General features: G+C 33.6%; 1 protein-coding gene across 2 annotated transcripts in view; it reads right to left on the bottom strand.

Moving 5' to 3' along the window:
* PTPRQ (protein tyrosine phosphatase receptor type Q) overlaps nt 1-15,656 on the bottom strand; it is a 235,648-nt gene that overhangs the window by 21,754 nt on the left and 198,238 nt on the right. For both annotated transcript variants that reach the window (XM_070454261.1, XM_070454262.1), the window contains 3 exons: nt 9,265-9,346; nt 6,125-6,215; nt 882-958 (listed from right to left, as the gene is read on the bottom strand). In XM_070454261.1, coding sequence (XP_070310362.1) covers nt 882-958; nt 6,125-6,215; nt 9,265-9,346 — 250 coding nt within the window. The remainder of the gene's footprint in view (nt 1-881; nt 959-6,124; nt 6,216-9,264; nt 9,347-15,656) is intronic.

The following is a 15,656-nucleotide window of genomic DNA, read 5'->3' as shown; positions in this document are numbered from 1 at the left end:
TTTTCCTTGCAGTTTTCTAAAAACAAACCCCGACCGTATCTTGGAGTAGCTCAGAGAGAGAATCATCTGCCTTAGGGAGGAAGTGGGTGAGTCAGTGCCAAGAGTCTGATCTCTATCAGTCATTTTTCACAAAGATTTTTTAAGTGACTGGATTAAATAATCACCGGAGCAATTCCTCCTCTGAGATGTCATGGCTGTGTCAACCCAAGTGGAGGTCTTGGGTGCATATAAGGTTTCTGTGTACCTAAGATAGTGGTGAGCATTGAGAGATCAAGAGTCATGGAGAAAGGGCTCCTTGGAAAACTCTGGTTATGTTCCACTTTCGACCCTATGTGGCAAGAATGTATTGTCTGTGATGTGCAGCATAGTATATTAAGCCTATCACAGTTCACCCCACATTGGATCACTTAAGATGTTTTTATTGAGTGGCTGCAAGAGTACACATTCTCTAAGTAGCGGAGGGTGGAAAGAACATGGCATCGTGGTTCCCTTGAAGGACTGAAAATCTTGAAGAAGAGCACTGTGGGTTTTTATATTATATGGACATGACTATCCATTTGACTAATTTTCTTTGAAAAATTGGCTGACCTCATTGTATACAGAGGATCGTCTGACAAACACCAGAAACAGTGGAAAGTCCAGGGGATATGTAGTTTGAAGTTTTACATTTGATGCTTATTAGTGAAATGATTGTTGGGTAAATTGCAATCTCTATTTGGAGCTTCCACTTTCTCATGTATAAAACATGGTATACCTAATGTTGTAATGAACTGGTACATTAAATCTATAGAGGTTGTAATGAATTTCTTGTTTTCAATAGCCGGAAGAGTAACATTATTGTATTTATGTTTTATTAAAAAATACATAAAATAGCAACTTACAGAAACATAGCTGGCATTAATATAATCTGATCCTGGAATACTAGCATCAGCTATCAGCTTCACTCTGTTATTGTTATCTAGAAGGAAAGATAAGATATTAATACTAATTTGCTATTTAAACTACCATACTTTTTTCGATACAATACGAAGAAGTTGGTGATATAACATTCGAGAATTACAGATGGCTATAAAATTTTAAAGTAGAAGTTCCCTCTCATACATATTTCCATGACCTAAAGACAATGACTGTTAATATGTTCTCATATTTATTTCCAGGATTTTCTATACATAGTCATATAAAATTAACCACAATGGGGTGCTAGTCCCTCTATTCTGCAAAATAAAATTATTTAGCCATATCTTTCCATATTCGTGCAAATAACAATATCTATTGGGTTGGCCATAAAGTTTGCTCCAATTTTTCCATAACATGTTATGGAAAAGCCTGAACAAATACCTTTACCGACCTAATAGTTCATTACTTTAAAAGGCCATATGGTATTTCATTGTATGAATATAACATACTTATTTAGCTCTTCAGGATAATTGAAAATCATATCATTTTGTTATTATAAAATGCTTAATAAATAACTGAAATTTTGCATTTATGTTGGAGTCTGTTTGTAGAATACATTACCAGCAGTAAAATTCCCAAAGCATATTGTGCTTCTCAAATTTGAAAGACTGATGAATTGTTCTGAAATTATATCAGTTCACTCTGAACAAGTGTTTGAACAGTCTGAACAATTGTTTCTTCTCACTTTTACTGCCATGAGATACTGTTAAACATTTTAATTTATGACCTTCTGAGAGATACCAGTTGATTTATCTTAGTATTTATTTTTATTGCCTTAACTATGAGTGAAGTTGAGCTTCTTTGCTTGTGTATTGGCCATTTTAAACATCTTTTCTATAATTGCCTTTCATATTATACTATTTTTTATTTTAAAAATATTTTATACTAAAAATGTTACATGTATTGAAATTTTTTTGGTTTGTCATTTGTCTTTGAGTCACTCAATTTATCTTGTTAGCTATCTTGCCATACATAAAATTTATATATATTGTAATCAAAGTTCTCATTTTTCACTGTGGCTTTCTGTGTGATACATACAAAAGTCTTTGTCAAACCAATATTCTTATCTTTGCAGATTCATTCATAGTGTCTTCCAGAGCTTTAATAGGTTTTATTGCTTTTGTTTTAAATATTTTGATTTTTGACCTATTGGGCTTCTTTTATTTGGAGACAGAATGAGGGAAAATCTATGTTTTGTTGTTTGTTGCCATTTAGAACAATAAATAGTGCATCCTTACCTCCTTATTCAAAATACCACTTTATCATACACTAGTTTTCTCTGTGTTTAGGTCTATTTCTGGAGCTCTTTCTTTAAATTAGATGCCTATTCTTTCTTTCACACCAAACTTTGAATTACTGTTACTCAGACTGTTTTACAGTCTAGCAAAATTAGATAACCCTTTACCCATTATTCTTCTTCAAAGAAAAGTATCAAAAATTATTTTTCCTTGAGAATTTTTGACAAATTGGTATTACAGTTGAAATGTCCAGTGCTAATTTTCACTAGACAAGGAAATGATACAAAGTCATCTATCACTAAATTCTTTTAAAGTTTTAAAAGGAATCTTCCTGGGAAGGCACTCAGTAGGGAGCAAAAATGGGTCAGTGGGTTTGAGTGGGAGCTCCAGATGCTGTCTATCTGCCATTTATGGCCTGGGGTGGATTGTTTCACTTCTCTGCTTGTTTGTTACCTCAGCTATAACATACAGATATAATATTTATTTTGTAGAATCCTCTGAGGAAAACATATGAAAGCTTACAAAACATATAGCTCTGTATGGAACACAGAACACATTCTCAAGTTCTTAAAATTAAGCACATGTTCTATGTTAAATGACTTTGCTGTATCATTAAGTATAATGACCCAACCAATGTGTTTGAATCTAAAGAAGGGGGATCATTCAAGCAGATTACGTGAACCATTTCTGTCCCAAAGATTTTGAATTTGGCATGATGTGCCAATTTTAATGACGTCGTGGCCAGTCATGTAACTAAGAAAGGGAAGCCAGCAGGTTTCTATTCACTCAATATCTGAGTGAACTATCCGAGTCAACTGAACTGAGTCAACAGCAAGCTAAACTTTTCTTCATGGTGTTGGAACACTTCTCAAGGTCATAGTGTACTGTCAAACAGAGATTTGGAAATCTCTTCTGCACACATTTGCTGCTAATTCTAGTATCTTAAAGCCCTGTAAGCTAATATGTTCTAAAATGCACTGTGATATTTGAAATCCTTCTTTCTACATTACTCAGGGGAGACAATGAATCTCACTTAGCTGGCTCACAGTAAAATTCAGACTCTACTAAAATGAATTCATTCTCTATGGGAGGAAAAAACATTTCTTCAGCTTTATGGCTTCTCTGAAAACACAATAGGAGAATATATTAGTTTAAATATTGCATCTTCTGTGGGTATGTGTGTGTGATGGTGGGAGGGAGCTGGGAGCATGTGGGTCTGTTTGTCCGTATGAGCAAATGTGAGTTTACAGCTTGTCTTCCAACCCAGATTAGGGAAGTTGGTTTGTAATCTCCAGACCATAGACCCTAAGGGCCTGTAACTAAATTTTAGTCACCCAGAAACTTAGAAGCTTTTAAAAATAAGCAATTTACTGATTACTAACAATCGTAAGAACTAATATTGATTGAGAGCTTCCTGTGTTCTATATTGGGCAAAGTGATTTACATGATTATTTTATCTAATCCTTAAAGTTATGCAGTTGACATTACTAAATAATGTAATAATAACTAAAGTAGTTGTTAGGTAAACAGAAATGCAACCCAGGAAGTTTGATTAGAGCCCACATTTTTAGTCATTTTACTATACAGCAGGTAGTATGTACTAGTTGAATTAATAAATTCTTAATAAAATTATTGAAAAGTATAAAATTATGCTTAATAAAATTATTTCTTATAGAACTTCCAGTTTTGGGGTTTTTTTTTGTTTTTTTTTACGTAAGAAAATTGTTTTTCTTGTTTATTGCTGTTTGAGTCGTAAATTAGCACCAGCCGTTTAGACACCTACATGGCAATGTATGTAAGAGACAAAAAAATGTTCATACCATTTGATCTCCTAAGTCCTTCTGTGGGAGAAGCAAAAATATATTTGTGAGGGACAGTGCATTGCAATACTTTAAGAGGACAGTTAAGAAAAAACTTTACCCCAAAACCCACTACAGGATATTGGATGTGGATATAGTATATTATTTGAAAAATTACTAAGTTTTCTGTACTGAAATCAAGGAAAAAACAGAAAACAATTGGATATTATCCATTTGACTCTAGCAAAGGTGAGAAAAAAGTATGCAATGCTCATGATATTCCGAAACATCCTTGATTTACAGTTATTTATTGTCTTATGCATCACTAGTTATTTTTGTCTTAGCCTCAGATATTGGGATTGTCTTACTCCTCAGTTCTCCTTATTTTAAGGATGTTTATTTAGTTATATTCTTCTTTTGCTGTAAGTGCGAGCAAGCTAGCACTGTATGACTTTAATGGCCATTATGTGAACCCAGAAAATAATGCACTGAAATCTTAATAACAAAAGATCAAAATGTTACATATAAAAAACTCACATATCAAAGTTTTGTATATTTAAAGTCAGATATGCTTCAATCTTTGGAAATAAGTGAGATATGTTTAATTTACTTATATATAATGATATACAGTGATATACATTACTTCAGCCACATACATTATTATAAATAAAATTAAATATTCCATAGTAACTGTTCTTCAATCAGACTGTAGTATTTATTTTCACAGAATATCATTAAGCATGAAGCAGAGAATCTGAAGGAAATTTAGATATGGATGAATATAAAAACCTGAGACTTTCCATATCTCTTAAACTTAGGATGTATCCCACCCAGGTTAACTCTCTGAAAGGAAAACAAAAGGACTTATTAAGAAAGGTCATGCCAGAGGAATTTAGAGATGTAATACTAACATTCCCTATTTCCTACAAAGATGCCTTGTCAACTTACTCTTAAAGTCATTTACCTATGATTTGTTTTGTTCCGGGAAGGATTTTAGGTGATTAAAGCTATTTGTATTTTCATCCTTTTCTAATTCTTGGGAATTAACAGATTCCATTAGGTTACTGACTTCTAGATCATGTTTCCCTAAATTTGTTTACTTCATGCCTCGGTTATCCGCTAGTTCTAGAACAACACAATATGGTCCTTTTGGGGGGAGCTATTCATATCCTTATGATTTTACCTTCTGTGATTACATATTTATCAAAGTCTGTGTCTTTCTAGACAGAAGAGTTCAATTTTTATATGTATGGAATTTCCCCCAATACAGTTTTGAAAAGGCATAGAACATTGGAAAAATATATATATACTAACTCTAAAATTAAGAATATTTTACAGCTCTAGACTTGAAACAATATTGACATTTCAGAACTTAACATATCACTTTTTAATTTCATAATGTGAAAATGTATTGAATCAGAATATACTTAGTAGGATAATATGTTGAAAAATACAGCAAACACAGCCATCATTTAAAGAGGATTGTCATACTTTTTCTTTCACATTACTGTTAATTCTTCCATCAATAATATGGTTTCTTTTTTCCACATCAGTATACACATTCATTTTAATGACATTTAAGGATTAATAATAACAGTGTAGCATATACTATGGTTTCTTACTGATTGAAAAATGTTGACTGTGGTAAAGCACAGGCCTTCCTCCCTTGCAAAAACCAACCCTGCTGATCACACATTACTCTGATCTTCAACAAATATTTTGCAATGCACTTTTTTATATTCCTTTACAAAGCACTGCCATGCTCTTAAGGAAAGTAATGCGCACAGTTACACGTGAACTTTCTCTTTTCATTTGAGAACTAGGTCTATAGGAAGACATTAGAGAGGTTTGTTCCTTGGGTTAAATTACAAAGCTCAGAAAGTACTAGGGCTACAGTTTCTTACACCTGCATGAATAAAACCTTGTGTGAACAAGCTGAAACTCATGTACATTAACTTTAGTCAATATTAACAAAGCCAAAGAGATACAATTTATAAGTTGCTGCTAATAAAATGCATTATTCTAATTCAATTAATATGTAACACATATTTAAGAAGAATGCTAAAGTGCATTTTGCACTTATCTGAAAAGCTTTCAGTATCTAAAACCAGAAATAGTATGTACACATACATGGTTTTATGTTTGGAAAGCGGTTTTTTGCTCTGTTCCAAGGCAGATCAGCGTCAGTTGAAGATAGATCCTGAAGAAATTTTGGTAATTCCTGTGGATTGAAGTCATTGCAAAGTTTAGATTTATTTCAGAGGTCAACACAAAGTTCCACTTAGTAAAAGGCCATTCTAAGTCCTTTTATGTTTAAAACGAAAACACTTCTCATAACTGCAGAAGCAGGGTCAAATTAACAGTAAAGAACTTACATGAATTTACAGTGAAAATATCCTGAATAGCACTGGTCCCTTGGGCTCCTGCTTTCTCTGGCGTAGCTTCTTTGTCCTCTGTGAAGCTCTGAGGTGCGGCAACCATGCTAGCAACTGCCTTTCATATTTTACTGATGGTTTCATCAAATAGTCCCTGTGTATTATTTACTATTTTAACATCTACTTAGTAGGGGAAGGGAACTGGTGATTTATTTTTTGTTTTTTCTCCTTGGGCAGTGTGATTTCATGCCTATTAATTGGTACAACATTGGTCAGTTTGAGAAGATGCCAAAGGTCAATTCCTGTTCTCAGTGGGCATTGTTAAGTCGATAGCAGAATGCAAAGGTGGGATTAAGAAATATCAGACGCTGAGGGAGTGTCAGGGAGATCTGTTACTGATATTTTGGTGGAAAATCATGATATCCATTGATCATTTAAAAAGCTGTGCAAGAAAATAGGTTATTTTATCAAGCTGATGATTTACATTTATGAAATTTATAATTTTCCGTATCAGAAATGTGTCAATTTACCAGATTCCCTTAAAAGTGCTAAAACTGTGGGGTTTTCAATTTTTCAGCATTATTAAAGATTATTTTTTTAACTGGATAATTTTCCCTTCTCCCTTATTTTTCCTCTGAGAATTCTGGACAGTCTTTTGCATGTATGTATGTGTTAGATAGGAGGGACAAGGTTAAGCATCTGAATTCTGGTGTTCTGGCACCAGAGGCTTCGAAAAACTTTTTAACCAAATGAGGAATCCTAGAACAGCTTCCTTCTGTCAGGCTTTGGGAGTATATATCAGCATATTTATATGAGACAAACAGAGGGGAAAAGAAAGGTGAATTGGAATCACCTTCTATTCTGTGTTTACAGAAGTTTCCATTTATAGGTTGAAATGACTCTGGCCTTGATAATCAATACTCAGTTACCAGGCCGATTGTTTGGTTAGTAATATTACACTCAATGGTCTTCTTATCAGGGCACATGGGGCCTCAACCAGCCCTCCTATATACTTAGCTCCTTCTCCTTCTGTTTCTGCTTGTTAGTGGATCACAGCTGAGTGAGATGGTTTTGCATCCTTATGCTTTCTCATTCTTCTTTCTCTCTAGAATACCTTTCCCCCTTTCTCTACTCATTGGACTTCTGCTTTGTCCTAAAGTTCATCTGGCCGGTCACTTTTTAGTAAAGTCTTTTCTGATTGCTCTTCAGACAGAGTTGATGCTCACTTCTTCCTGTGTATCTCTATCATGACACTGTGTATTTGTGATTTCTTAGACATGCCTGCAGTTCTTATCATAAATAGGAACTTCGTTATGGTAGAAATCATCATTATAATAACATGCTTATTGTGCCAGCCACATTACACATCATTCAATCAGTTTAGTATTCACAACTCAATAAGACAGATACAGATGGAGGACACTGAAGAACAGAGTTTCAGTAATTTGCCCAAGGTCACTTAGGTATAAAATGCTGAATTGACATATATCAATGCTTAGTGCAAGTAAGAGCTTATTGATATTTAAAGTGTAAGTGAATATGACCTGAATACAAGGTTTATCAAATATATGCATCAAAGATGCATGTTATTAAAACAGTTTTGCTTTAAAAATTGACACAGCAGCAGAACTAAAAGCAATCTAAAAAAGCCATATCCTTACATATTTATATATATTTACTTAGTATATACACACAACATATATATATATATATATATATATAAAACCCAAGTACTTAAAACCATGATCTCCCAAATAGTTAAACTAGAAACCTTCTCAGTATATGTGAAAATGTTATTGCTAATAAAACTTTTCAGATACTCAGTCATGTATAATGGAACTATATTCGCTATATTCTAATGAAACTACCCTTTGGTTCCTGAAAAATGGAAAGATCTTGCTGAATAAATACTAAGAGGAGTTTTATGGTACCAATGATTTTTTTAAGTCCAGATGAATATTTAAGAAGCATAACCAAAAAGCTGTAGGAAATACCATTAATCTTCTCACATTTTTGTTATTATTCCCTGAGAGACTGAAATATTACAATCCTGAATTATCCAAGCCAATTGTTTGAGTCTTTGTTCACACACTAAAATGTTCGTGAAAAAACAGATATTTGGTAACATTTAGAAATCTGTTTTTATTTTTCTAATATAAGTCAGGAAAGGGGCTCACAAATTTTAAGATAGCTTATAGATCTAATACATATATTGTGTTTTAATGTAATTTTAATTTTGTAGATATATAAAATGGTAAAAGCAATAAAATCTTCTAACTTTCAAATAGTCTTAAAGTGACAAGTTCTTAACTTCGTATATTGTTTAATGTGATAGAGCACTTATTCCATGATAACTTAAAAATAAGCCTGTAAAGCACAGGTGTTATTTATCTATTTTTGTACAGTTCTAAAAAAACATTGTTTTTTTATAATTTCTGGAAACATCAAATTCTGTTCTCAGGTTCATCTATACCACTAACATAAACTAATAAGCGGGCAAATATGAAATGAAATTATTTAGTTTCTAAATCTAAAAGTTAGTGAAATATATGGTACCACCCAAACCTTGCACACACACAAAAACCAATGCATCCAGCATTCTAGCATTGCTTCTACATCTGGGTGATGAGCAGAGAACAAACGGGGCCAGGTCGCCTTGCTGGGCGAAGTCTGAGGAGCAGCACCTTTTCCCGACACAGTAGGTGAATAATTCTGTTCAGGTTGCCCCAGAGGCTGCTAGTGTAATGTTACTATCCAAACAATCAACCTGGTAATTGGGTATTGATTATCACGGCCAGAGTCCTTCATGGCCTTGCAAGCTTAAACTGGACATGAAATGTGACACATGAAACGACTGGAGGTCTGGCAATGTTGTGACAACTGCTAGTAACATACCGAAAATTCTTCTTGAAACTTTAGGTTGTTGTTTGTGCAAAGCTCTTCAACATGTTGCAGGAAGGATTTCTTGCTTATCGGCCTCCAAGCAAAGAAAGGTATAAAATGGAGTTATGTTAGGTTCATTTCTTTTCCTTTAGTTTGGACACTGCCTTTATAGTTGACCAGTTAGAGGACAGGACATTTCAAAACCACACAGCCCTTTAAAGGCACCCTGTCATATTTATAAAATTAGCTTTCCCCCTTTGAATTCATTTTCTCTGTATTTCATGGTACAAAAATCCTTCAAATTTTAAGTGACTTTAAATGAATGATTGCACATTTTAATGAAGAAAGTTTTTCAAGTAAATGTAAGGGCATAAAGTTATCATTGAATCCTAAAATGCATATAATACCTCTTTGTCATACAGAGAACATTTTATACATTACAAGGTTTTAGAAGATATAAAATATTGCAGTGACCTCATTCTCATAATGACATGGTTTCTAAACCCTAAGGAGTTTAAATATCCCTGTATTACTTCCCAAGCTAAAATACAGACATGCAGGCTTCACCCCAGAGAGAGAGAAAGCATTTCTCCAGTTACCATGCAATTAGTCATGCTTTTATGATTTATATCCAGCTTGGAGGTTTTTCTACCAAACATACAAAAAAGGAACCACACATTAAGATTCATCGAATCAGGGAATCTAGAGTCGGTATTCAAAAAGAAGAAAAGATACTTAACAAACTTACTTGATGGATTTTCTATAACTAAGTAACCTGCAACAGAGATTGTGTTAAATGCATTATGAGTTGAGGGTAGAGCTCTGAGTTCTAGATTAAAATTAGAAAAACATGGTAAATCAGCAATTATAACATGTTATACCTTTAACTGATATGTGATCATTATTTTAAATTCTACATCATTTTTGAAATTATATTATTTGGACCCAAATATGGCCAAATAATAATTTGGCTTTTCTCTCAAGCTAAGAAGGTAATGTTTTATATTGCTAGGCATTTGGGGCATTACATCAGTACAGGTCACTTTTTAATATATTGCATAGTATTTATTGCCCTAAAAATGTAAATGTGAATTAAACTTTTTTCTTTGTCCATGAAGAATTCTGAATAAAGGAGGGTGATTGTTTGAAAAAATGACATCAAATTGCCTAAATCTTGTTTCCTGAGTGAGTCTTTGTGACTATATAGCCATAAAAAATGACAGTCATTTCAGTTACTTTAGATATACATTTTTGTGACAGTTCATTAGTCAAGTTATTTATACTCTAAAAATTGAAATAATTTTAAGCAGCTAAATAGACTGTGCAATGCCCAAATTCAGAGGTGGGCATATCTTTAATAACACATTTGTCATGCACAACAAATTAGCACTGCAAAAAAACACAAAAGGCAGAAGTGTGAAATAAAATGAAGAACATACACCTCTATCAAAGTTTGTAATTTTAAATATCAGGGATAATTTTACTATATTTCTTAAGTGACAAATATAAGAGGATGTGGATTTTGAAGTAAAGGACAAATGAAAAAATAGATGGAAAATGTGGCTTAATAAATACTATGAAATGTATTTTCATACATATAGGGGTTTGTTCAGTGAAGAAAACATGAGTCAGAGTATATTTTATTACAGTAGAGGAACTGGTGAAAAATACAGGGATGCTGCGGTAACTGTTATCAAGAAGAACGATGGAGTTCTTCGTTAATGCTGTGGGTGTCCCCAGGCAGAAGGAAGTATCTCTCAGCTCCAAAGGGTATAACCTCGTAGAGCAGCTCACAGTCAGCATGGTATCACAGTGATAAATAGCATTACTAGAGCAAAGACTTCCCTGGCGGCTCAGACGGTAAAGCGTCTGCCTACAATGCGGGAGGCCCCAGTTCAATCCCTGGGTGGGGAAGATCCCCTGGAGAAGGATGGATAATGGAGATGACTGAATGGGATGTTGAATCAGAAAATTCCTTAGTCTGGGGATAGGAAGATGAAGTATATGAATTGGAGGTCCCGACTTCCAACACATGCAGTGGGAACTCAGGCAACAATCAATCCCTGTAGAAAATAATTACCCCCAGCAAAGACCAGCAAGAAAAGGCAACCATAAGCTAGATCCACATCAATATTCAACGGCCATGATTTTGGGCAAACTCCGGGAGATGGTGAGGAACAGGGAGGCCTGGTGTACTGTGGTCCATGGATGGCAGAGTCGGACATGAAGAACAACAAAGACCTAAACTACCCAAGCTCTTCAGGGTGGTATCCTAATGTTCCCATGCCATGATTCTCCTCAGAGGCAGGAAAGGAATGGGGGTCAGGCTGGGCAAATCTTCAGAACTGAGCTTAAGATAGAAATGAATGAGATACTTGAATTAACAAGATCGATGTCTCTGTTACCATGCAGAACTGGAAATTCTTGAGTTGTGTAGAGATCACTTTTATAATATCAGGGAACATTATTCATTGTATGAATGGTGAAGTTCAAACACCACATCTGCTTTAGTGACAAGCCTATGATTTATCTATTTAAGGACTGTCAGATAGCCATCCTGTAGTGGGGAGATACTCTTTTCCTAGAGGATCCAGGATTATTTGAGGTAGTACTGGCAAAAATATTTTTTCTGGGCTATCTAGAACCTGATATAGAGCTAGTTTGTAGAGCAAGAAATAGCTCAGATTATTCTTCTTCAAATCCTTGTTCTATTTCCATTAATGACCTATTCTTATTTAAAAATTATTAATATTTTATCTTTATAGTGTCTTTTCAGTGAGGAACTCCACAGAAGGTTGATTTTATTATTGTACATTTGAAAGATCTCTCTAGAGATATGGATTTTGTTTTGTTTTTATTTTCTTTTATTGGAGTGTAGTTGATTTAGAGTGTTTTGTTTTAGGTGTATAGTGATTTTAAACTGTACCTGGCTAGCTATTAGATTTGGGCGAATATTTGTGTAATTCTTACAAAGTACAGTGCCCTTTTTGGCTTCAAATACCTGTTCCAACAATTACCAGCTATATTATTTTGAGTAAGTTACCTTAACCTTTCTTAGTTTCCAGTTTAGACAGTAGGGCAAATATTTGTAAATCAAGCTCATGTATATAAAATGCTAGGAAATGTCTACCCCTGACTTTGGAAGCAGTATATAAATGTTGTTTGCTATCATTACTATTATAATTGCTAGTTCTAGTTTTATTGTAAAACTCAAGTTCTTTCTACAGATCTATTCTACAATTGATACTGATAAAAAGAATGATTTTTTTTTTGTTTGTTTCTAAACCGATAAACAGAGTGAATTTTTTTTGTTTGTTTCTAAAAGAATATCCTAAATTTTACTCAAAACTGGGAAGACTAGATTGTGCTAAATTAAGCAGGGAGATTTCCTATAATTTATTCTTCCTAATCAGAGTCCCAGAATAAAGAGTAATCAAAAGGTCGGTTTTCTAGTTTTCAATTCAAATTATAAATTAATCCTTAATAGTATAAAGGCTGTAATAATTCTCTTTTCATATTATTATGTGAAAGCATTTCTAATTGTGCCTGTATTTTTTACATTATTCTTCATAGCTACCCCTCACATTACCCTGTTTACACCACAGATATTTTCTATTAGTTTCTCCCATTCCAGGTGTTTTACCACAACTAGATGCTACTGATTGCTTAATAGCTAATTCAGATGTTAACTCCTCTAAGGACCTCACCCTATTCTATTACAGAGAAAATAATTTCCTTCTTCTATGAAACTAAACTTCTATGGACAAATCACCTTCCATCTTCTATCATGGCTATATAAGTACATGTATTAAGGATCCATGCATTGAGGTTCATGTATTACTTGAAGGTAGGGGTGGGGTTAACATTTGGCTTACTGCAAGCCGCTCATAAACTTATTTGTAGTAGACAGTGAATAAATCATTGTTAAATATACAACTGTGGATGAATTTAGACTAAGATACATAGTAAACTAAATACAAGTGCTCTGATCATTATTTTACTCCACAAAAATATTAATGGACAATTCTCAAGAGATGCTACTCAAAGACTTAAACAAATATGATCAATAGATGCACCAATAAACAGTATACAAGTCTAAACAAAGCCATATCAAATCCTCTCACAACAGAAGTTAACAGGTGCTAGATACTTAGGAAGTTACATGAACAATAAAATTGCTCTTGTCTACACAGTAATTTAGAAAAATAGATTTAATAAAACAAGATCTGTTTTGGCTTTATTTACTTTTCCATTTCACTCCCTTAAACCTGGTCATTTTCACATTTGTTTTTACATAATGTGAGAAATAAGGCTTCTCATAGTCTGTTTTTATGAAATTTTACAGTCTGTGCTTATCTCACAGTTACATGTGAGCTGAAATAAATACCTATCTAGATAGCTTAAAATTGGGAAGATATTTTGGCATAAATTACCTGTTTCAAATAACAATTCACTTTTTTTCTTGTTTTTGTGTGTAGTCTCCTTGTCATTGCCTTGATTCTTAGCCTCATATTGAACAAGTGTGTTTTTCTCAAGTACTGGCTGCATTCTAAATTTTATCTTTCTTTGAAGTTTTAAAGTTTTACTTGTAAACAGGAAAAAATAGTAATTGGACAATTATGCAGGGAAGTGGAAAAGGAGATGGCATATATTATGAAGAAAATGCACTGACTTATTACTGATGAAGAAATTAAATTCCTTTGTGGAAAATTATTTGGTTAGATAAGCATAAAAAACTCACAGAAATTAATGTATATGAAAATCAACAATGTTATTTCAGGAGTGCTTTTCAAATAAAGTGATGTATAGACAGACTCAGAGAGACTCAAAAAAACTTATTAGCATTTTAAAAGAACTTAAAAACTTGTTATATAGAGAGTGTTTTAGACACTTTAGTGAATAAGAGTACTTATTCACTCACAATAGTGAAGGATACTGTCAAATCACATTCATTAGTGTGTAAATCAAATTGGGAATTGTCCAGATTTCAATAAGATAACTGGCCAATTTCTAATATAAAGGGCTAAACACATTTTATTACATGAATCTTAGTTTAAATCCTATGCCCTTTTGTTGAAAAGGGTATTATTTCATGTCTGGGCTCATTTTTTTCAAAGTCTATCAAAAACTTAAATTCCACTCAGATTACTCTTGATAGATCCAGAGAGGAACCATTTATTTATGTTGGCAGTGGTGATTGAAGACCATATTGTCACAGAGACTCAGCTTTCCCTCAAGGTCAATTAGTTGAAATCTATAGGGAATTAAAATATAGTCCAAATAGAGAGCTACAGATGATAGCCTATAGATGGGCAGCTTAAATCAGCATAACCAGTGGCATAGGACAAATGCGAGAAGCTTTTTTTTCTACTTAACCTGTTTTAAGTTAGGTTAAAAGTTTTACTGCCTTTACTATAAAAATATGTATTTCTCACACTAATATGTACTTCATTTTCAATGAAAAATTTTGAAGAATCTCTGGTAAAACATATTAATTGATTTTTCTAAGTTTCATAAAATATTGAGTGTGAGGTGTTTATGTATTTCAATTCTTTAATTTTTCCAATGTTCACATTTATTTCTACAGTGACTATGTTACTTATCCAAAGCATTTACTGTAATGCTTTCAAAAGGATCTTAATTTTTGTTTTTTTCTATTGTTTTTATTCGTTATAGGCTTTAGTATTCTTTCAGTCTCATCAAATCACCAATGACTTCTCTCTGGTCTTTAGTATAAATTAAAAATATTATCCCAACCAATGGCTAGTACGGTACAGCTGACTCTCAAACTTTACTTTATAAGGTAAACATGCCACCTTAATAAGGGAGTAATGTAATTTTTTTATCACAGTATTCACAGACCCTGGCACTTGTAGATGCCCAGTTGATATTTCTTTCATCCAAGAAAGGTGAAATGGACTTTTAGATAAATACAGGGAAAGCAACATTCTTGCTGTCGTCAAAGAGGTGATGTAAGATTTCCAGGGTGGCAAGAGTTGAATTTTCCTTATTACTAAGCACATGTGAAAACAAACTCTTGACAGATTCTTATTTTGTAAACCATGTACTCTAAACTAAAATTGTAGTCATAAACCCAGTTACCTCAGGGGCAAGAGGGCAGAAGCAGGAAAGAGGATGAAGAAACTGCCGACAGCTCTGTGGGGAGATTGGCAAAGGTTCTCAGGGAGGGAACTTAATGAAGAGCAGACAGATGACATAACATCATCTAAAAGGAAGTCCTGACAGTCTGAACAGGCAGGCAGGTAAGCACACAAATTACTCTCTCAGGGGTTAGAAGGTGACCTCAAAAAACTAGATTTGAAAGACTGCTACATCTCTTTTTAACTGTTTTGATGTACGTAGAGGTGTTTAAGGAGAAGGCAGTGGCACCCACTCCAGTGCTC

This window comes from Odocoileus virginianus, chromosome 24 (genome assembly GCF_023699985.2).
Source record: "Odocoileus virginianus isolate 20LAN1187 ecotype Illinois chromosome 24, Ovbor_1.2, whole genome shotgun sequence".
Taxonomy (NCBI): Eukaryota; Metazoa; Chordata; class Mammalia; order Artiodactyla; family Cervidae; genus Odocoileus; species Odocoileus virginianus.
The sequence above is the reverse complement of the archived record's forward strand: the minus strand, read 5'-3'. Positions and strand labels throughout refer to the sequence as shown.